The sequence below is a fragment of the Lepidochelys olivacea genome (genome assembly GCF_965140295.1).
Source record: "Lepidochelys olivacea isolate rLepOli2 genome assembly, chromosome: 4".
NCBI lineage: Eukaryota > Metazoa > Chordata > Testudines > Cheloniidae > Lepidochelys > Lepidochelys olivacea.
In genome coordinates, this window is record NC_140414.1 from 126,108,223 (window position 1) to 126,132,154 (window position 23,932).

The following is a 23,932-nucleotide window of genomic DNA, read 5'->3' on the forward strand; positions in this document are numbered from 1 at the left end:
ATGCCACAGTAGTGGGATCCTAGGTGATAAACCAGCAGCAGTTGAGCAGGACATGGAGCATCTTCTCTTTTGTTACTCCAAACCCATGAGCAAGGACCATTGTTTGCAGTGTCACAGCAACAGCATCTTCTACAAGAGAAATAGTACAAATTTAACGATAGGGAAAACGTACACCAAGACATACTCAAGTACTCAGGCTAGAAAGGAAGGTTACTTACCTTTTAATAACGAGAGTTCTTCAAGACGTGTGGTCACTATAGGTGCGCTTGCACACCATGCACCCAAGACTGGAAGATTCTTTATTAGCAATGCCCGTTAATCTATGCCTGCATCCTTTGCCTCCTTGAGCTCTGAACTGAGGGCATAGGGGTTAGCACAGACCAACCGGATATTCAGTTCCTACTCTACCTTGAATAAAGGGAGGATCCAAGCAGAGGGGGGAAAAAAGGCAGGTTGTGAATACCCTTAGGAACGGCATCTTAAAGAACTCCCAGTTACTGTAAGGTAAGTAACTGTACTCTCTTCTTTGAGTGCCAGTTCCTATGGGTATTCACCGTCAGTGACTCACAAGCAGTACTCACTGATGAGGAAGGGGATGCAAGGACCCATGCTGAACCATAGATTGAAGCACTGTGGTGCCAAAGTATGCATCAAGTAAAGAAGCCCGGTTCAAGGCATAGTGTCTGGTAAAGGTGTGCAATGAGCTCCATGTTGCCACTCTATAGATTTCCTCTAGAGGCATACTTTGGTGACAAAATACTGAGACAGTGTGTGCTCTAGTAGAGTGGGTCCTTAAACGCTGAGGAGAAGAGTCTTCCATCTGTTCATAGTTGGATACAAGATCCATTTGAAAAGTATTTGAGATTAAATTGCTTCCTTTTCATCTGCTCAGTGAATGAGATGAACAATCTCAGGGATTTTCTGGAGGGCTTAGTCCTCTACAGGTAGAAAGTCAGAGTTCCATGAATGACCAGGGAATGTAGCTTCCTGTCCACTCTGGAAACGTGAGGTTCCTGATAGAACACTAGCACATGAACAGTCTGATTCAGGTGGAATTCAGAGGGAACCTTTGTGATGAACTTGGGAAATAACTTCAGGGTCACTTTGTCCTTATGAGATATGCCGTAAGAGCTGCAAATTTCCCTACTCTCCAAGTGGAAATGACTGCTTTAAGGAAGGCCATCATGGTTAGATGGAGAAGTGAGCAGGAAGCCAAGGGTTCAAGTGGCAAATTCGTAAGTGCTGCCAACACCAGGTTGAAATCCTAACTAGGAGTTGGTGCTGACACAGGAGGAAAGGTTCTGAATAAAGCCTTTTAGAAATCTCATGATTATAGGGTATCAATAGACTGTATGAAGCCAAGCTTAGAGGCAACTATGGTGGAGCCTTGAGAAGGGTTCTACATATGTGCAGGCAGCCATGAGGCCTAGAAGAACTAGGCAGGAACAGGTTGTCCTCTGGGCTTATTTGGAGTCAGACAATTACGTTCCTTAACACAAGGAACCTATCTTGACGTAAACTGGCTTTGGCGGTTGTCCACTCCAGCTTCGCTCCACCAAATACTATAACCTGTGTTGGGATTAAAGTGGACTTTTCTAAGTTTACTCAAAGTCCTAAGGATTGTAGGACTCTTAGGAGGGAGTGTGCCAATGACTGGACTTCCTGGGATGAATGACCCGTAAGCAGCCAATTGTTGAGGTAAAGTAACATCAAGTCTGCCCTGATGACGACAGTGCGCTGCTACCATGGCAAGCGCCTTCATGAACACTCCTGGGACCACTGAGTAAGCTGAAAAGAAGGACTCTGTATTGGTAATGTTCTAGGCTCACTGTAAAGCACAGAAATGTCCTGTGGGCTAGGTGGATGTCTATATGAAAAGAGGTATCCTTCAAACTGAAAGCTGCAAACCAGTCATCTTCATTGAGGAAGGGGATTATAGAGACCAGAGTTGTCATCCGGAATCTCAAATAATGTACGAAGATATTCAATTCTCTGAGATCTAAAATGGGCATCCATCTGCCCTGTTGTTGGGAAATGAGAAAATATCTCAAATAGAAACCCTTTCCCTAGGACTCTATGGCTCCTAGTCAAAGAAGGAAGCCCAATTCCTGTTTGAGAAAACTCTCATGAGAGGGGATCCCTGAAGAGGGATTGGAAAGGGGGATTGGACGAAGGGATTGACAGGAGCTCCTTTTTACCATAGTAAAGGGGTGGAAGAAAGCAAAGTAATAAAAACATACAGTAAAATAACAGTGTAACGGGGAAATGTTTGTGTGAGAAAATAAACAGCCAAAGCTGTTTGCCATGCACAATGTGTTTGCAAAGCTCTATCTTCTAACTTCTTTCATCATATCATTTTGATCTGTTGGAAACATAGGAGCTTCTGTTAGGATGCCGCGGGCTCATGGGACAGCACTGGAGGTGGGTCCCTCTCACCACCATTCTTTCTCTCTTTCCCCTAGCCAAGCATGCTAGGAAGTACGAAGTTAAGAAAAGACCAGGCATACAAAACACTATAATTTTGCAATATTCCTCGATCCTTAATTGAAGGTCTCTGATTCCACAGACTCACTTGGCACTCAGAAGAATCCCTTTCTCGTTGCAGTGGGAATCAGTCCTGTTTAGAACTTTCAGTCACAGGCCCCCTGGCTCTAAACTGGCTCAATTTCAAAGTCAATTTTCACAATATCTTCCAGCAATAATTATGTTACTTCAGAATTGAAAAGAATTTAACTGCTGCAGAAATTGTCGACATATTGGGCCCTATTTATAGCTCATCCCCCTGTACAGCTTTTTTAGTTTTAACTATATTTATACATTGGTATAAGAGAGACGAGAATCAGGCAAATTTCTTTGGAACCAACAGAAGAGCTTAGTTTGGCGGCAGTTTCTGCAGCCAATTTACTGAATGGAGCCTACATGCGTACTGGAAAATAAAGAATTAAGTTGGCTTGATTTTACGGGATTAGCACTTGAAGCACATCTTCAAAAATCTGCAGGCATGTGCATATATTTTTTTGTGATTTTCTTGTATCTCCTCCATAATTTCCACTGGATTTTATGTTATGCACTTCTTGTACGTTTTATTATCAAACACTATAACCATGGAATAGGTTCTCCAGATTCCAGTGCGTACTAACGTGCATTTTTGCATCCACTCAAATTTATTGCATAATAATTCTATATAGTTACCTGCAAAGAATATTAGCACACATTTTTGCTGAGTATTGCCAGATTTTATATATAAATTAGTTATATGGCTATCACTAGCATAAATATTTGTGGTTTAAGAACATCCACAGTTAAACTAGATAGGATTTTTTAAAATTTTGTTTCAAGACATAAGCCAAAACACTGATTGCGGTTAGGAAGAAACTACTCCGATGATCAGGTTATTCCAAAACTGTCCACTATGGGGATTTCTGCACCTTCCTCTGAAGCATTTAATACTGTCCACTGTCTCAAGATGAATAATGGAGAATAATGGCACACTGGTCTGATGCATTACATCACTGCCTTATAAAATGAGTAAAACAAAAATGTCAATCCGGTAATTTGAAAAGAGATTAAAAAAACATCCTAAGGTCATCCAGTCTCTCTCGCACACCTTGGGAACACTGAATTCTGCATTGCAAGCTAAACACAGATACTTTATAAAAAGTACATCTCCTTAGTGGGGACTCATCTAATACCTTTCATTAGGAAGTTGATCAGGAATAAGTAAGAATCAGCACAATTTATCAATAATTAATCCTCTCTAATATCAGGGCTAAAGTTGTTGTCAAAACAGTCCAAAGCAATTCTTTGCAGAGTCACTGCTAGGAACCTACTTACATTATTTTCTTCTAAGCTATTGTCAAGTCAATAATAAACAATGACTAAAACTTGTTTATAATTAGGTTACTTTTCAGCAAAACAGCTGCTTCCAGCTGGACGATTTTCAATGGAGATCTCAGTCCAGCTCTCATATTTTCTATAAACATCACTAGAAACTTAAAATTTTACTCTTTCAGAGAATTTCCTGTTCTAGAAAGCGAACTACATTGGACAGCATTAAAGTCCTTTCTTCCCCTGCAAGCCGGTTTGATTTTTCAGACTCTGGGCCTCTATTTTGTTAATTATATATTGCAAAAAGAAAGGTATCATCATGCTGAGCTAGCCTGAGGAAAATGAGAGTAGCTTTCTTTTAATTATTTGTGTTAATGGTTATCACAATAATAGTAAGGAAATATTTTCTACGGGCTGAATGTACAGTTAAATTAACACATACCAGCCATTGCTGAGGTATCTCTGGTAGAGGCATCTGAGGTGGGGCAGGCAAACTAGGCAAACTATTGGAAACTTCTTGTTTCTGTACATGTTCTTTTATTTCAAAACCTGCAGGAAAAAAATGCATGACACATAAGACAGTAAACCAAAGTATTAAGATGGGACACTGCTCCACTATATCTATTTACTTATTCACACAATCTCTTAATTCTCCATTTCAAAGAACTTCTGAAACATTTTTACCTGAACATTTGTTTTTAGCATCCAAAAATCTACCAACACAGAACAGAGGTTGTATTCATCACCTTCATAAATGGCAGAGGGTAGAGACCAACACAAGCTCCCAGAATGTGGATGTGTAGGACACAAATTTCCCTCTTGGCCTCATTCCCGTTCCCCGGATCATAATTGATTTCCAAAACCACAGCGATGAATGTCTTAGTGACTTAAAACACAACTTAATAGGATCGATGCTATAATTTAAGCTTCTAATAAAACAAAACAAACTCATGCTCACCCACCTAACTGTATATGAGAAAGCCAATCCAGTCTATTGAATACCAGATACAGAAAACTATTCAGGAAATAGTTCTAGATTAGTGGGGAAAAAATCAGAATTTAAGGGAGCTAAATCAGTGATTCTCAACCGGGGTACATCAACTCATGTAGACATTTGCCTAGTTTTACAACATGCTACATAAAAAGCACTAACGAAGTCAAGAGAAACTAAAATTTCATACGACTTGTTTACACTACTCTATATACTACACACTGAAGCGTAACTACAATATTTATATTCTAATCAATTTATTTTATAATCATATGGTAAAAATGAGAAAGTAAGCAATTTTTCAGTAATAGTGTGCCGTGACACTTTTGTATTTTTATGTCTGATTTTGTAAGCAAGTAGCTTTTAAGGGCAGTGAAACTTGGGGGTATTCCAGACAAATCAGACTCCTGAAAGGGGTACAGTAGTCTGGAAAGGTTGAGAGCCACTGATCTAAATAGCCAGAGTTTGAACAATTCACTAGACATCTAATAACTGCTGTTTACAAAAGGAAGATATAGAAACTGGGGATGTGCCAGTGGAGTAGAGGTTTCCCTCAGCCATCATTTACTAGACTAGAAAGTGTCAACAAAAACTATTTGAACAGAGTTACACAAAAGTTCTGTCCTCTAAATATTTTTTGCATAACTCTCAATTTTTGTTATGAGGAACACTGGTTTCCAAAAGGTCTAACAAACAACAGGGTTTCATTAGTGCAACTGCCTCTGGAAAAAACTCAGAAGAGAACTTGGAAGTGAAAGGGAGGTTAAGTGTAAAAGCTGTGTCTTGAGACTCCTACCAGTCACTCCTGCCCGACAGTCATCAAGGAAGAACAACAACTCAGTAAAATAAATTTGAATCCCAGTCACACTCTTTTCATAGGAATGTAGTATAGTTTATCCAAAAAATCAGCTTGGGAGACTAGGTGTCAAGGTTCCTTCCCCACTCTGAACTCTAGGGTACAGATGAGGGGACCTGCATGAAAAACCCCCTATGCTTATTTTTACCAGCTTAGGTTAAAACTTCCCCAAGGTACAAATTATTTTACCTTTTGTCCCTGGACCTTATTGCTGCCACCACCAAGCATCTTACAAATATATAACAGGGAAAGAGCCCGCTTGGAAATGTCTTTCCCCCCAAAATCCTCCCAAACCCAACACCCCCTTTCCTGGGGAAGGCTTGATAAAAATCCTCACCAATTTGCATAGATGAACACAGACCCAAACCCTTGGATCTTAAGAACAATGAAAAAGCAATCAGGTTCTTAAAAGAAGAATTTTAATTGAAGAAAAAGTAAAAGAATCACTTCTGTAAAATCAGGATGGTAAATACCTTACAGGGTAATCAGATTCAAAACAGAAAGAACCCCTCTAGGCAAAACCTTAAGTTACAAAAAGACACAAAAAACAGGAATATACATTCCATTCAGCACAACTTATTTTATCAGCCATTTAAACAAAACAGAATCTAACGCATATCTAACTAGATTGCTTACTGACTTTTTACAGGAGTTCTGACCTGCATTCCTGCTCTGGTCCCGGCAAAAGCAACACACAGACAGAGAGAACCCTTTGTCTCCCCCACCACTGCAGCTCTGAAAGTATCTTGTCTCCTCATTGGTCATTTTGGTCAGGTGCCAGCGAGGTTATCTTTAGCTTCTTAACTCTTTACAGGTGAAAGGGTTTTTTCCTCTGGCCAGGAGGGATTTAAAAGTGGTTAGCCTTCCCTTTATATTTATGACACTAGGGTTCATTTCTTCAACATTCTGGCACAAATTCAATCAATGGAGGTGCATCCTGCTTACCCCAGGGCTAAATTTAGCTCTTTAGTGTTTTGTTTAGCTTTTACATACATATTTGAACATCTCTGTCTGAAGCCACACAACTCCCAAAAGTGCAATCAATGATTAAATGCTTCTTGTCATAACACTGTAGTCCCAACAGGTGTGAAGTAATAGATGAAAAAAACAATGCTGATAAAACAGACTATGACTAGAGGCCAGAGATAATTCCTTCTTCCTAAAAAATCAAGTTTAGAGATATTTCTTGAAAAACTTTCAAAATTTTTTTTAAAAGGTCAACTTTCAGTTGTGCCTCTTCATGTAGGACAAATCCATCTTTAGAATTTTACCCATTTGCGTATTCTTTCTTTGCTTTCTTTTGCGGTATTTGATTGATAACTAGAAAGTTAAATAGGGAGTTTCTTTCTGGGACAAAAAATCAAAATTAATCCTGCTGAATAAATAATTTTTTCTCACATTTTTATTAATTTGTTTGCTAACAGACAAAGCTGTGTGTGTTAAATAAGGATGTGCCCCAATAGCCCATCTTGCATTTCCTTATGCAGTGAAGTCAGAATGATGATCAGCCATTTCTATAGAAACAGGCTATGCTGTCAATCACACTATTGTAAATTCCTTCCAGGCTCCAGCAACTGAATAAACTTGATTTTTGGAGGACGAAGCCCTGGTTTTTCCACAAAACAAGGTGAAGCAAAATGGGCTTGACCGAGATTTAGTTTAGAGTTTTCATTTGTTCAAACGTGAAACTCGAAAGGGAATTTCAAGAAGCAGGAGGAACATACATATAAATGAAGGCCAAAAGATTATATCTGCATGTAACCCTATGATGCGTACGGTTAGACCAGTGATATTCAGACCTCAGTGGTTCAGGAGCCAAATCAGTGATCAACATTACCCAAAAGAGCCACAATAGTGTGAATTCATTGTTTCATTTACTATTTATAAATGCAAAATGACTCACCAAGTATTATTATTTCGTCAACTACAATTGGTTAATAACAGAGTAAAAGCATCCTGTTTGGTTAATAAACTTAGATTGGTTAATAATTAAATTGCACAGTATTTTAATATCATGTGCTGCAAAGAGCCACAGGAGACACATTAAAGAGCCACTTGCAGCTTGGGAGCCTCAGTCTGAGTATCACTGCATTAGACTAACTCATACTCGTTAAATGCAGTGATTAATTTGTAATGAAAGAGGTGTTGGGGCTCAAGCAATTTTTTTTTTTTTTTTTACTTTCGTAATTGACACAGTAAGCACAAAGGTGCCGGAACTATAAACTGCCAAGCCTAGAGGTGCCGGGGCTCAGCTCTAGCAAGCCCTGGCACAAATTAAACACTGGTTAAATGTAGTCTTCATGTCACACCACTGAAGTCAATGTTCAGTGGTGGTACAATGCACATGCTCATGAAAGATTTATAAAAGATTCCCTTAACAAATAACTTAAACCATAACTATCTTGTACCTGAAGTGTTTCAATGAAATCCTACTAACGCCCCCTGCCAAATGACACTTTCTTTACAATGTTTGACAGCTTTAAAAACCTGAAACATTAAAAAATTCTGGAAATGAACAGCTAAAGGATACAGACAATTTCCACTTACACATAATCCGTGATTACCATTCCTGCAATCCTTAATTTTGCTCACTGTTTTCTTCAGTGATGGGAATATACTGTTGGGTATATACAATTGCATAGCTGTGTAGTGAAGACTTTGAAAACAGTATAGTCCCAGGGCACTCTATACCACAGTTCCATAAATTCTCTCATAGTGTTGTGTGGGCGGCGTAAAAGGATATTTTAAATGACCAGAAATAATATGATTGTTCAGTTTGGTTATATGGTATTGTATGTTTATGTATTCTTTTATTGTATGCAACATAAAGAAAGATCAAAGCTGTGCAAGGAGATGGGAGTACTTAATGTTATATCATATAACAGACATAAAAAGAAACTTGCTTTACTTTATAAAGGCACTCAATATTCAACAAAGCTTAGTTTAGTCTTTTTCACAAATTACTAATATTTAATATAATAATTATAAATTCTAGATAACAAACTTTTCCTCATATCCATCTGACCTTCATTATAAACCTGAATGCCAAATACTAATAATATTTTCAACTACAGATTGATTCACTTGAATTTATTGTGTGTGCGTGAGAGAGAGAGAGAGTTAGTTAGCTAGTTAGTTAGTTCATATAAGCACTCTTTGGTGATGATCCACGGTACTGTTTTCAGTCAGTTAAGGTAAGTTAGGACTTCACTTTATCATATCTATCACATGCGCCCTGTTGGGTATAAAGCTTTTTGCCCATGATTGAACACTGCAACCATAAACAATGTTCTGTACCTTTAAATCATAGCCAGAAACTTGGTTTTATGGAGTGAATCAATCTATAATAAAGATTGATTCACTGGTTCAATTACCAGTGTGGAATGTATGGAATGGTGGGTCTATGCTCAAAATCTTTGATTGTAATGGCACTTTGAAAAACAACATAGAGGTGACTGTGACAACCACACTTTGTATTCAGATGTTTTCTTGCCACTGATTAACCTAACAGGAATTTTAAGATCTCAAGATCTAGTGTATGCACTTGGTAGTGTTTTGCAGTGAACAAGTTTGTACAGTAGAGATAGGAGATTAACTGGGTAAGGCCATATCATCTTAAAGTTTCTTCTAAGCAGATCTTCCAATTTTGTAGTTTCTCCTACAGTTACAGCATCTAGACATTTTTAACTTGTAAAGTACATATAGGAATCTGGAAAATAGTAGGTAAATTTTATTCAGAAGTGTTCAACATTTAGTCGCATGGAAAAATCCATAATGGTCTATAGTCTTTGATCTTCCTTCTTTTAAAAATATTGTGTCTTTGTGTCATGGAGGAAAACCTGATAACCCATACATCTAGCAAATCAGTGAGAAAGGTACCTGATGCCTTTTTTCTATATTTGTAGAGTGGTTCCTATGACAAGATGATGTCCAATTTCCTGTTTGAAGAGGACTACGGTTACGTGAACTAGGATGCTTTCAGACTGCATCCACAACATCCACATGGAGGAGTTACAGAGCAGCACTTTGTTGTGCACTGCTATTCACATCCCCATAGTCTGAACTTCGGGCAGTGTAGACAAGCCCAAAGTCTTCTTTGAGGCACTGAATGGAGATTTGTATTTCACAGAGACAAAGCAAAGTGTCACCCATGAAGACAGCAAATTTAAGCTCATTATCAGAATTCCCTAAATCTCTGGGGAACCAGTCAGCTATTGCAAGTAGTTCAAGAATGATAGAAAACAAGAGGAGGTGACAAAGAACACTCTTGACTTGTGCCTCTCTTTAAAGAGAGAGTCCTTCAGAAGCCATTCAAATAAAGGAAGATATATGACAGATCAGTTTGCGATGGAGGTTATAAATTCATTTTTTAAACTGTAGTTCTCCAGTACTACAAAAAGATAGTCCCAAAGAATCTTAACTAACATCTTTTCTGCATCTAATGCTAGAAAGCCATTTTTATTCATTTCTTTAATATGATGAATAAATATTATTTAATATTATAAATTGTGGCTTTCCCTGGAATGAAGCCAGGTATTTGGTTTCCTAAGCATTTTGCTAATACTTTATTTTCCAGGCTGGTTAGTTATACTGGCCAGTATGATCTACTACAGTCTTCTGGATTTTTATCTTTTTTCAGGGGTATGGTTATACTGGCTTCCATACAAGAATTAGGCTATTTTCTTTGTTCAAGGGAGTCACTGAACATTTGAAGTATTCAAGGCACCAGAAGCTTCTGTAAAGCTTTATACACCTCATGCTGACTGTGTCCAGCCCATGACATCCGCCATTTGGAAAGTCCTTTGTAGCATTTCTAATTTCAACTGCTGGTATCTCACGTCAAATTTGACTTTTTTATTTTAGCAATCTGCAGGATATTTTTTGGTTTTCCAAAATTGTATGTTGTAAAAGAGATCCTGAAGATGGCAAAAAAAATTTTTTTTGGTAGCACTTAAAATGTGTCTGTTATCTCTTTTTGATCAGTTGCTTTATTTTTCTTCTATTCCATTTGCAAGTATAACAATTGGGACTATAGTTGAATGACATATTTTGAAAGCTTACACATGTGATTAAAGAGTGCATTTTTACCTATATTGTACAACAACTGACATACGTAGGTTCCTTTACAGTGGGGAATGAAATGTATGTCACACTTTTACTATATTCAACAATTTTGAAAAGCTCCTCATCAACTTACTACTTTGATTCATGAATATAAGTTTTTACAAATATCAAAGGGCAAAGTTAAGGTCATGGGGTATTTTAAATAGAATAGGGTGACACGAAAGTGAGGAAATTATTGGAGAACGCTAACTCTAAAAATTCTTCTCTCCTCTTCCTCTCCCCCACAAAAAAACTTCCCAGAGAACAAAATTTCCCTGGGGAGAGTGTGGCATGCGAGGGTACATGGGGCAGCAGGCATTCAGGCCCGGATGTTGAAACCTGGTGAATGGGGAGGGTCTCAGAGCCCAGACTCCAGCCTGAGCATTTACACTGCTATTTTTAGCCCCACAAGGCCAAGTCAATTGACGCAGGCTCTGAGACTTGCTGCTGCAGATCTTTTCTTTCTGTGCAGACATACCCTGAAGTCTCAGAGACTGGCTTCTTTTTATGAAAGTTAGGGAGGAAGGGGTTTGGAGAGAAATCAAAATTAGCATACAGAGCAACTGCCAATGCTCCATAATATAACGCTATTTTTCAGTCAATACCACCAATTGCAAATGCATTCACAATCTAAATAAAGTAACTGCTTAATTCACAGATCAGAAAAACACTGTGGTTGGCAGATTATCTGCAGTACGATAAATTACTTTGCGGCTAGATTGTGTTAACATTCATGTAGTGGAAGACACATGTAATAGCTTAGTTCCAAGCCCTTTGTTACAATTAACAATAAAAGGTAACAAAGGAAAGCACTCAGAAGCCTATATTTATTTTTTGCCTGGTTGTATGTCTTTTTGCTTTGTTTCAATTTGGCTTTCAGGGGAAAAGAGAAAAACTTTGAGCATAAACTAATTCTTCCCATTCTGCAAGGAACAAAATAAGTCTCTGACACTGACCTTTTGATGACTGTATCCTCAGGAGAATGTTAGTTATTACTGCTTTTTTCTCCCTGACAGTGGATGTTAGATATTCATGGTCCAAAAGTTCAAGAAACAGACGCAATTCAACTATTAATTCTTCCATGGCTGAAAAAAAACAACAAGAATTAACTTTTCTAAACATGTAAACTTGATTTAAACAGGCCTGTGAATTCTCTTATTTAAAAACAGACGGCTATTTCTTGTCAATTTTATTTTAACCTGTACTCTCCCCCTCCCCCAAAACCCACATATACACCAAAGATATGTCTACACTACACAGACTATACAAGCACAACTGTGTCATCATAGCTATGCCAGCATAACTATATAGTCTACATGTGGTCCTCCACACTGATGGAAGGGGATTTTCCATCAGTGCAGGAGCACCACCTTCACGAGTGACAGTAGCTACACTGACAGAAGCATTCTTCCTTTGACATAGCTGCGTCTACACTGTCAACCCATCTGCCTGTCAACCTAACTTTCAATGTAGACCAGGCCTAAATCTAGCTGGGAACATATTGCATGAATTAGCCACAGTGTCACCCATCCCACCATTAGTCTCTGGTGAACCACCCTGCTCACCCTTCCTCATAAATGTCAGAACGGAACCTGGCCGGATTTTTTTAAAAAACACTTTTTTTTTTCTTTTTAGTGTCATTTAAAATGGAAAAGGTTTTGACAAAAATTTCTAAATGCATTGACATTTGCAAAATTTTTCATTTTGGAATTTTGGGGAAAATCTCCGCCCCCCCCCCCATACACCCTTAAACATTCCATCCATTGTTTCTGGTGGGGGGGGGGAAGAAAGGACGGGATTAAAAACAAACAGGAATGTGATATTTTTCCCCTAAAAAAATTTAAAAGAATTTTGCAAATATGAAAAATTTTATTAAAAAAGAATGAAAAAGTCTCAGCCCCTACATTTTTCATGAAATATTCCTTCCTCCTTTATTTTTTTTATCAGCTCTACTTAGAACATGTAAAAACAAAGTGGATCCAGATACTCAGCCGCCAAACTAAGCAGCTCCACACTCAGAGATGAGGAGGCTCACAGGTCCAAAGGTTCAGTGGGAGGTAGTTTTTGCACATAGGCCCTATGTAGGTGTCTGCACAGATAGCAAGGTCAGTCCTAGGACCACATCATTTGTCCCTGCTGTCTACGTCCAGTGCTAGCCTAGAGTGTTGACTATTACATAGTAGGCTAATTCTCCAGGCATCATCATCTTGGCAAAGAACTCTCCTCTGAGGGTGTCTAATAAGCTAGGGACAGGGTGATGCTACAGAGGCTTCTGGAGTTTGCAGGGATGCAGTCATACAAACGCTATGTGATAAATGAAGTAGTAACAGTAGGAAGAAGTGTTTGGAAGGGCTGGATGTTGTGGCTGAGAAAAGTCTCTCTCTTATTATTAGCAGAACCCCAATGTGCTAGGTTTGTATAGGACAGGTAGGAAACTTTAGTCCACATACCAAAAAACTGTAGATTACTCAAAAATGAGCAAAGACAAATACACATGTTTTTAAGGACTATTTCTTTGGCTATCAGATACACAATGGTATAAGACTTCTGAGAAAAGCATTATTAATGTGCGGGACTCTGTCTGGATTTAAAACAAAATACATACACAAAAAAAATATTCTTTATTTTGCCCCTGGAAAGAATGAAGCAGAAATAAATTTCCTTACCTACTTTGCTCCTTCCTTGCCTTCCCTCCCATCATATCCACACGTTTGTTTCCTAATACAGTATTTCCATAAAACCAGTTCCTACAGTGCAGTGAAATAAGTGACTAATCTGTTCATATGACCATCAATGTGCATATCGCAGCTTGCTGAACACCGCACATTGGTACTTCATTTGCAAATGTTTGAACACTTTGTCTTTAGAAATGGCCATCCTTTTTCAACACAGGCCTTCTCTGAGCTCATTTTTAACTCTTTCGTATTAACAGCTTTGAATTGTTTTATTCATTAAATGACATATTTCCATAGTCCATGACTAAATTACGCAATACCAATAATATAACTACATTCTTAAGATATGACATTTAATGCAAGAGTGAAGTATTACTGTGAAACAACTGTGAGCTGGAAGAGCATACTGGCTAATAGTCTCTAACTGAGAAATGCCCAGCACCCCGCTGTATCTGGTCTCACCCCGGGCTCCCTGTACCATATCTCTAGCACTGCTTCAGTCAGGATTTTTTTGAAACTGCAATAATGTTCACCAAGCTCTTGTGTATAATTGTGACCATATGTTTTACAGTATGATGTGGTCCCATTCCTGCCCCTACTGAATTCATAGAATCATAGAATATCAGGGTTGGAAGGGACCTCAGGAGGTCATCTAGTCCAACCCCCTGCTCGAAGCAGGACCAATCCCCAATTAAATCATCCCAGCCAGGGCTTTGTCAAGCCTGACCTAAAAAACTTCTAAGGAAGGAGATTCCACCACCTCCCTAGGGAACGCATTCCAGTGTTTCACCACCCTCCTAGTGAAAAAGTTTTTCCTAATATCCAACCTAAACCTCCCCCACTGCAACTTGAGACCATTACTCCTTGTCCTGTCCTCTTCCACCACTGAGAATAGTCTAGAACCATCCTCTCTGGAACCACCTCTCAGGTAGCTGAAAGCAGCTATCAAATCCCCCCTCATTCTTCTCTTCTGTAGACTAAACAATCCCAGGTCCCTCAGCCTCTCCTCATAAGTCATGTGTTCCAGACCCCTGATCATTTTTGTTGCCCTTCGCTGGACTCTCCAATTTATCCACATCCTTCTTGTAGTGTGGGGCCCAAAACTGGACACAGTACTCCAGATGAGGCCTCACCAATGTCCAATAGAGGGGAACGATCACGTCCCTCGATCTGCTCGCTATGCCCCTACTTATACATCCCAAAATGCCACTGGCCTTCTTGGCAACAAGGGCACACTGTTGACTCATATCCAGCTTCTTGTCCACTGTCACCCCTAGGTCCTTTTCTGCAGAACTGTTGCCTAGCCATTCGGTCCCTATTCTGTAGCAGTGCATTGGGTTCTTCCGTCCTAAGTGCAGGACCCTGCACTTATCCTTATTGAACCTCATCAGATTTCTTTTGGCCCAATCCTCCAATTTGTCTAGGTCCCTCTGTATCCTATCCCTACCCTCCAGCGTATCTACCACTCCTCCTAGTTTAGTATCATCTGCAAATATGCTGAGAGTGCAATCCACACCATCCTCCAGATCATTTATGAAGATATTGCATAAAAAAATAAAATTCAAGTTCTACCATTGACTTTAATGCAAACAGGATCAGGAGTCTACGACATAGCTGATACACTGCAGACAGACTGAGGGAGAAAACATGTCGGTTCATTATATTGGGAGGTACCAACCTCATCTAAGCCCAGAAGCTAAAATAATAGAAAACCCATCCATAATTCTGGCTTGTGAAGCAAGTATACAAAGAAAGATCTTTATGCAGCCACCAAGCTTTTCTGTTTATTCTCTCCCCACCACACTCAAATCAGTGCTCAGACAAATAGCACTGTTCTGAAACAGCAATGAGCTAGAGGAGCAGTCTGTATAATGACACAGAAATCAATCATGAACAAATAGTTAAGATTACATTTTTGCAAATCCCCTTCAGAAAGGCACTATTCATCTACTGAAAGACACTTATCTGCCCCATCCAAGTCTTCTATTGCCTGGCATGTTTTTCTACTTTAGCTGAGTTGTACAGCTACTTTTAAGTTAATTGTGCATTCTTTCAAGATGTATATTCCACTGTGGCTTTTAGAAAGTCTCTTTAAAAGGGTAGCAAAAAATGATAAAATATCTGCTCAAGCCCCTTCAAAAATCAGAATCTAAAAGGGATGCCTTATTTGCTTCTTGGTAAACTTGCTACTTGCTATTAGCTTGCTATTATTTTACATGTCTGTTTCAAGACAACTACATCATTTCCAGTTCCATGTGTATTATGTAGTCATTTGCACCTTTGAAAAGTGTGTGTAAAATGCTATCAAGTCAGAATGGTAGAAATTACATTTTTTTCCAACTTAAAATGTAAAAGTGTTCAGAGGAAATCTTTAAAACATTCTTGTAATGTTATATATTTTCTATTTCATCTGACTTTTCAACTGTGGGCTATCCTAAACAGTGCTGCAGGAAACCACATCTGGTTCGCAAGTTTTGCAGTAACATGAAGGTGCTCCAAATGTTGGAATCAGAAATAAGAACTCAGAAGAGGGATCAATGATTGTGTGACACTTTTAATATTTTGCTTAACAATATGACTTTATAAAATTCTGCAGACCCTTACATGACAAATGGTACATTAAAATCCAATTCCTCAGCATCATTATAAGTACTAAGTAGTATTAGCCCCATTATAGAGGGAGGATAACTTCATGTTGCAGGCCACTAAGGCTATCTGGGTTCTATTCCTGGCTCTGCCACAGACTTCCTGTATGACATTGGGCAAGCCACTTAGTGTGTGCATGTCTCTGTTCATCTTTGTAAAAGACAGGCAATGCTAAACCTATCTGAAGGGGGTATTGTGAAGATAAAATCATTAAATATTTATGGTGCTCAGATACTAAGGTGAGGAGTGTCATAGTCATTTAAACTTATAAATACGTTTAAAAATGGATAAACAGAGGGGCAGAGAGGTATTCGAATGGCACTTTTGTAGCCGGCATTGCAAGGTATTTACGTGGCTGATATGCTAAATATTCAAATGCCCTTTCATGCTTGGGCCACCATTCCAGAGGAAAAGATTCCATGCTGATGACGCTGGTTAAAAAAATAATGCGCTAATTAAATTTTGACTGAATTCCTTGGGGGAGAATAGTATATGTCTCCTGCTCTGTTCTACCTGCATTCTGCCATCTATTTCATATTATAGCAATCTTGGATGATGACCTAGCTCCTAGCACAGGCTGTTCGTTTTAAGAAGACTTTCACTACAGATTTGACAAAATGCAAAGAAGGTACCGATGTGACATTTCTAAAGACAGCTACAGCACTCGACCCAAAGTTTAAGGATCTGAAGTGCCTTCCAAAATCTGAGAGGAACAAGGTGTGGAACATGCTTTCCGAAGTCTTAAAAGAACAAACACTCCAATGCAGAAACTACAGAACCCGAACCACCAAAAAAGAAAATCAACCTTCTGCTGGTGGTGAAAATGAACATGCATCGTTCCGCACTGCATTGAGTCGTTATAGAGCAGAACCCGTCATCAGCATGGAATGGTGGCCGAAGCATGAAGAGACATATGAAACTTTATCGTATCTTGTGACGCTAGCTACAACAGTGCCATGCGAACATCTGTTCTTACTTTCAGGTGACATTATAAACAAGAAGCGGGCAGCATTATCTTCTGCTAATGTAAACATACCTGAGCGATTGGCTGAACAGGAAGTAGGACTGAGTGAATTTGTAGGCTCTAAAGTTTTATGTTGTTTTATTTTTGAATGCAGTTATTTTTTTCATAATTCTACATTTATAAGTACATAATTCTACATTTATAAGTTCAACTTTTATGATAAACAGGTTGCACTACAGTACTTGTATTAGGTGAATTGAAAAATACTATTTCTTGTTTTTTTACAGTGCAAATATTTGTAATAAAAAATATGAAGTGAGCAACGTACACTTTGTATTCAGCGTTGTAACTGAAATCAATATATTTGAAAATGTAGAAAAGATCCAAAAATATTTAAACAAACAGCATTCTATTATCGTTTACCAGCACAATTAATCACGCGACTAATTGTGATTAGTTTTTTAATTGTGTGATTAATCGCAATTAATTTTTAATCGCTTGGCAGCCCTACTGATTTTACAATAAATAATACAAAAAGCTGTATAAGATTTTAAAAGCAACAACAACAGAATAATTTGCTAGATTTTAAAAATCGTTATAAATATTTCAAACACAATGTTTCTGAAATTACTTCTCATACTATCCTGCCAGGATCTGAATTTAGAGGTCTGTTTTTCTTCTGCAGAAGCTGATGGCATTATAAATACTTAAGAAAATCTATGGAATGTAGCTCCCTACTCTTCTTTAAATTTATGCAGTGCCATCAAATCTTGAAGAAACTCCATGTTTATTGAGTAGAGAATGGATGTCTCATCAATTAGAGTGATAGGTCCCTAATGTGCTCTTACACTTGTCATGCACAAATCCAAAATAATGACACCTCAGAAGGGTTTCCAACTTTGGGATTCAAAGTTTTTGAATTTTTCAAATGACAGCACATAAAACCTACACTCAGATGCCAGAAAAGGAAGACAGCAAGGTAAAAATCATCAGGGAACGACAATTACATAGTGCTACAATTTTTGTTCCAAATCAAAACTAAAATCAACTGGAACCGAAACAAAATAATGATGCAGTTATCCCAGATCTACATTTATGGGCACTATTCTAGAAACATTGTTTAAAAATAATTTGAAGTTTTCATTGCAAATTGATTTTAAAATTCGTAGGAACAGTGCCATATAGTGTACATAGTCTCCCAAGTTTTCTTAAACCAGAAGCAAAAAGACAAGAATGAGCTGATTACAATCATGTTCAGATTGTTTTTCTTCACTCAGAGTGTAGATGTCAATGGGAGCTAAGGTACAAATAAAGCTTGCCGAAAACTGGTCTGGTGGTTTTAAAAAGGTTATGGATGTTTAATAATAGATTAAATTTATATTTAGTTTCCAAACTAGAAAAGCTTTGGAACATTAGGCTGGCTCAAAATTTGTGTCCTTTCAAACTACTGAGCTATTTCAAAAGCTCATTATCTCAGACTCTGGATTGTCTAATTTTAAACATTTATATTTAATTTCCCAAACTGATTTTACTCAAATGTGGTTGCCTTGTACATCTGATTAAGACCAGTCTTCAGGTCAAATATGAAAACTATGTATTGTAATTTAGTGTATTTACATTCATTTGAAGTTCCAATTTGTGTATTATCTAATTAAGGTCATACAGAGAGGCCATATTTTAAGACACAACACAAAGACACATATTTTAAGGAATAAGAGTTGATGTTGAGTTTTCAACCTTACTGCTGCGTTTACTGACTTTTCAGACCTTGGACTTCAAGGCCATAACCTTGTCTTAATACTAGTTTTTACATGAAATACATTAAATTAAAATAAAATATATACACCCTCCCATAATGGTTAAAATATTTTACACACAGAAAGATGTTTAAGGATGTGATACAAACTACAGGATAAGTATAAACAAAAATGCTCCCCAGCCCCCACACTACTTGGAATCACTTTAAAACACGGACATTTTCCACTCCAAAATTCAAGACTCCATTTCCTGTGAGCAGCTACGACACCTGGCAGACTTAGGGTTAGAGGCCCAAGACTAATGCTGTTAAAAATATACAAAAGTATGAGGAAAAACAAATCCATGTCTTTCAGATGACCACATTTTTGGTTTTAGACAGTTTTTTTAGGTCTAGCACTTGCAAAAACCTGAAACACACAGAAAACAGACTATACCAATCCACCACCTGAATTTTCAAATCAGCATTTTATCCTAAAGAAAGGAGCACAGAGAAGCTGCCTGCAAGAACTAGTTTATCAGCATGACCAGGGTATGAATTAATGTCTGCTACCATGGAACTAAGCCCATTTCTACTGAAATGAGCTCATCATCGTAACCATTAAACTGTGTCAGCTTCTAATCTACCCATGAGAGTGTTTTAAAAAAAAAAAAATGGGGGGGATGGGGAATCTATGAGGAAAGCATGAGGCTGAGCCTGTGTTTTATATAATCTGTTGTACACCCATTACAACTGCCAGATGGTGGAATAAGTTCCTTTCACGGCTCCTTCCTGACCATAAATGGCAACGGCCCCCTACAGAAACACATGATTTCTGGAAGCAGGCAGTAATAGCAGATTCCACATTAGGAACAATTCTTACTTTTCCCAACACACAACTGGGAGAAATCTACAGTAACTGAAAACTGCGTCATGATCCTACTAGCAGGACAATAACCTGTTCACAATAGCTAGGCAAATGGACATTGTTTCCCTATTTGCCTCCATCTTTTCAAGAGATCTCTAGAGACCCTTTAAAATGCTCTTCTTTGATTTAGCTAGAGAGACTTCAGCACCTTTTAAATATGTCACTAATGTGATCTCTTCCTCTAAATAGTGTAAATAATGGAGGTGGAATAAATGAAAGAGGAGGCTGCTTCCTCCTGAGCATTGCCTAAAAGACTTAAGAATGTTCCTAATGGAACGTCTACACTGCAATAAAAAACCCGCGGCATGGCTGCAGCTGGCTCTGGTCAGTTGATTCGGGCTTGTGAGGCTCGAGCTATGGGGTAAAAATTGCAGTGTAGACGTTCAGGTTCAGGGTGAGTGTAGTGGATGTTGTACTTATGAAGTAAGCAGATTCTCTGGGTCCAAACCCTGAATTTTCACAGGGACCAGAGGACAAAAGGTGGAAAAAAGGCATCAGCTCTATGGGATGGTGATGTTTATTATTATTTGTATTATGGCAGCATTAAAAGGCTCCAAGAGAGATTGTGACTCCACTTTACAAACACATAATAAGAGACAGTCCTTGCCCCAAAAGCTTACAATCTAAATATACAAGACAAATACAGGGGAGGGGTCTAAATTAGCTACTGCCACCCAAGAAAGAGACCTTGGAGTCATCCTGGATAGTTCTCTGAAAAAAAATCTGCTCAATGTGCAGCAGCAGTCAAAAAAAACTAACAAACGTTAGGAACCATTAGGAAAGGGATATATAATAAGGCAGAAAATATCATTATGCCACTATATGAATCCATTATACACTCACACCTGCATGCAGTTCTGGATGCCCCATCTCAACAAAGATATATTAGAATTGGAAAAAGTACAGAGAAGGGCAACAAAGATTATTAGGATTATGGAACAACTTCCACATGAAGAGAGAATAAGAAGATTGGGACTGCACATCTTACAGAAGAGACAACTAAGGGGGACGGGGGGAAGATATCATACACGTCTATAAAATCATGAATGGTGTGGAGGCAGTGAATAAGGAAGTGTTATTTAGTCCTTCTCATATTCAAAGAACCAGGTTCACCCAATGAAATTAAAAGGCAGCAGGTTTAAAACAAACAAAAGGAAGTTCTTCACACAACACAGAATCAAACTGTGAAACTTATTACCAGGCCAAAAATATAACTGCATTAAAAAAAGAATTAGATAAGTTCAGGGAAGATCGGTCAATCAATGGCTATTAGTACGGTTGCCAACTCCCCAGGATGGGCCTGGAGTTTCCAGGAATTAAAGATTAATCTTTAATTAAAGATGTCACGTCATGAAACTTCCAGGAATATGTCCAACCAAAATTGGCAACCCTTGCTATTAGCCAAGGTGGTCAGGGATGCAACCCCGTGCTCTGGGTATCCCTAAACTTCTGACTGCCAGAAGCTGAGACTAGAGGACAGGGGATGGATCTCTTGATAATTGCCCTGTTTTGTGTGCACCAGCCATTGTCAGAAGACCCAGTATTGGACTAGATGGACCACTGCTCTGACGCAGTATGGCCATTTTAATATTGTTATAACTATCCCGAGGATGAAGTGAAACACGGATAAGATCCCTCAGCAGGGCACTTTATCCCCAGAATAATATAGGTGAGCCCAGCTAAAAAAAAAAAAATAGCAATGATCCTTTATTCCAAACCTGAAGCCACCCAGATTGTCACCAACTATCTTTCCAAGCAGCATGAAGAACAGTAGAGACAAAAGACATAGCCACCAAACACTCCTCCTGCCTCATACATATTTATGGTAATCCTTAATGAGCACCATTACAGTTACAACCCACATGTATTCCTCCTTTTTTGTTTCTTCCACTTCAGTCTTCAAGGCACTGGCTTGTACAAACTTAGGTTTCCAAATAAATAATCTGAACTCCTACTGCTGAAGTCAAAGCATTAAGGCAATAAAACAAGAGGTGGGAAAGCAGATAAGGAATGTTTGGGCAAGAAACAAAGTAGCCAAAAATCCTGCTCACTCATCTACAGCTGTTTGACTGACAGACTCACTGGAGTGTAATCCATTATATAGGGCAGATGGATAAGGCTTTTTTTTCTTTTCTTTTCTTTTAAGTACAGTTCAGTGTTTTATGCACTACCACAGATTTTAAAGAAAGTCTGCTTTTAAACAAGTTCATAGAATCAGAAAAATCAAAGAGCTTGTGATGAAGAATTAATATTATAATTATTTAACATAATATTAATTGTATAAATTAAGCTAGTTGTAACAATGTGTTGCACAAATAAGAAATTTCAGTAACTAAGAACAGAAATGTAAAGCATAATCCACTTAAGTTTTTGAAGTTTTCCTCTAAAGATATATTTTTCAAGCAAAAAATGTTTTTTTTCCTCCCCAAAATATACTCTGAAAAGTACAGACATATGGATCTCACTCCACCTTGGAGTCCAAACTAAATAGAAAGCCCAGGCCATGCTTATTTTTCAGTGAATTTTGTTTCACTTTCCTTTCCAGATTCCACTATTCTTACCAATGAAGAAATTTGAGTTTCTTACATTGCAGCGTCTCCGTTTATTTTGGTTCACATCATCTTGTCACCATGACATTCCAAGTCTTGCTTCATAGCTCATACACTAACTCAACTCCTGTGTTGCATCGAACCACAGAAGATAAGCAACTGTTACAGTACCAACAAACACGCTCAGGCAATGAAGTCTCATATGCTACAAAAGGTGGACAGAAATTATGTGATAGAAGACAAAAGCTCTGCCCCAGACTCCAGATCTCAGTAGCAGATGGTGGCCAGATACACAAAAAAGACTCGAGGATATGGGTAATGCATGTTAAATAAAATAAATTAAAGCATACAATGCACCCCATGAGCTCATATGGACCCTGCTTGAGGACTGCCTGCTTATCTGTTTTTAGGTCAGGATCTCTGTGTTACTCAAAGAGCAAAAATGTCAGAAAGCAAATTAACTAATTCAATTGAAACACAAACTAATGTAACGATGGAGGGAGACATACATAGAAGGCAACCACTGGATTTTTCAGTGTAATGTTTCTATTTTTGTACTAAGCAGTCTAATTCTTGTAACAGTACCTCAATCACCAGCAGCTAACACTTAAAACCTCTTTTACATTCATAGGCATGTATATTTTAAATCGATTATCTTCCATGCAAACTAGGAATATTTTGTATTATGTGAATTTGACATTAAAGCTTCTCTGAGTATTTGTCTAGTCTGTTACTAATTTAAAAAGGGGAATCAGATGATAAAACCAGAATACGTGGGACCATATCCAAAAGTCCTTCCACTCACTTTTGACCAAGAAAGGGTGAAACAAAAAAACAAGTTAGGACTTCAGGGTCTGAACCACAGTTTCTATCAAGAACAGAAAAAGCCCTAGAAAATACACAGGGGAAAAAACTGAACTTGCACAAGACTGATTAAACATATAGATCTTTTCCATCTCCAGTTTCCTACCTTCTCTGGTATTTGGCAAATCTTATGTTGCCTGGGCTGTCAAATATAGCTGTGAGTGTAACAGAAATTTAAAGCAGAGCCTTTGAAAAAGTACATAAATTCCCAAGAGGTTTCAACAAGTCCTCCAAAACAGCAAAGTCTCAAACTATATCAACATTGCACACTAAAGAATGTTATGAAGGTTGCAAAGTTAAGCATTCAAAAGTTTGGAAATTCCTGAATTTAAAGTTGCCTATGCAATCATAATTTGGCCCACTTGTACATTTGCATTATCATAGAATATCAGGGTTGGAAGGGACCTCAGGAGGTCACCTAGTCCAACCCCCTGCTCAAAGCAGGACCAATCCTCAATTTTTGCCCCAGATCCCTAAATGGCCCCCTCAGGGATTGAACTCACAACCCTGGGTTTAGCAGGCCAATGCTCAAACCGCTGAGCTATCCCTCCTGGTATAGTCTTTAATTATATGAACTCCATACTTTATATAAACACACACTTTATTTTCCACAGGAACCCTGCCACACTCCGTGCACAGGATGATGGTGCTTGCTTAATGAGCGGCTATTCTATATTTTGTTTTCTCCTCATTATTCAGTGTGCAGCCCAGGCCTCATTTACTGCACAACTATTCAAACCCTACTCTAAAGGCAGAATTAATTTTCTCCTGGGTTTCTCTATGGCATTCATTA

The 23,932-nt window shown here is 38.3% G+C and overlaps 1 protein-coding gene across 4 annotated transcripts in view; it reads right to left on the reverse strand.

Annotated features, from left to right (window-relative positions):
• AFAP1 (actin filament associated protein 1) overlaps positions 1-23,932 on the reverse strand; it is a 168,313-nt gene that overhangs the window by 86,006 nt on the left and 58,375 nt on the right. For 3 of the 4 annotated variants that reach the window (XM_084626774.1, XM_084626772.1, XM_084626773.1), the window contains 2 exons: positions 11,735-11,863; positions 4,271-4,377 (listed from right to left, as the gene is read on the reverse strand). In XM_084626774.1, coding sequence (XP_084482900.1) covers positions 4,271-4,377; positions 11,735-11,863 — 236 coding nt within the window. Of the gene's footprint in view, positions 1-4,270; positions 4,378-11,734; positions 11,864-23,932 lie in introns of those variants that run through there. The other variant, XM_084626775.1, reaches the window with a different exon arrangement.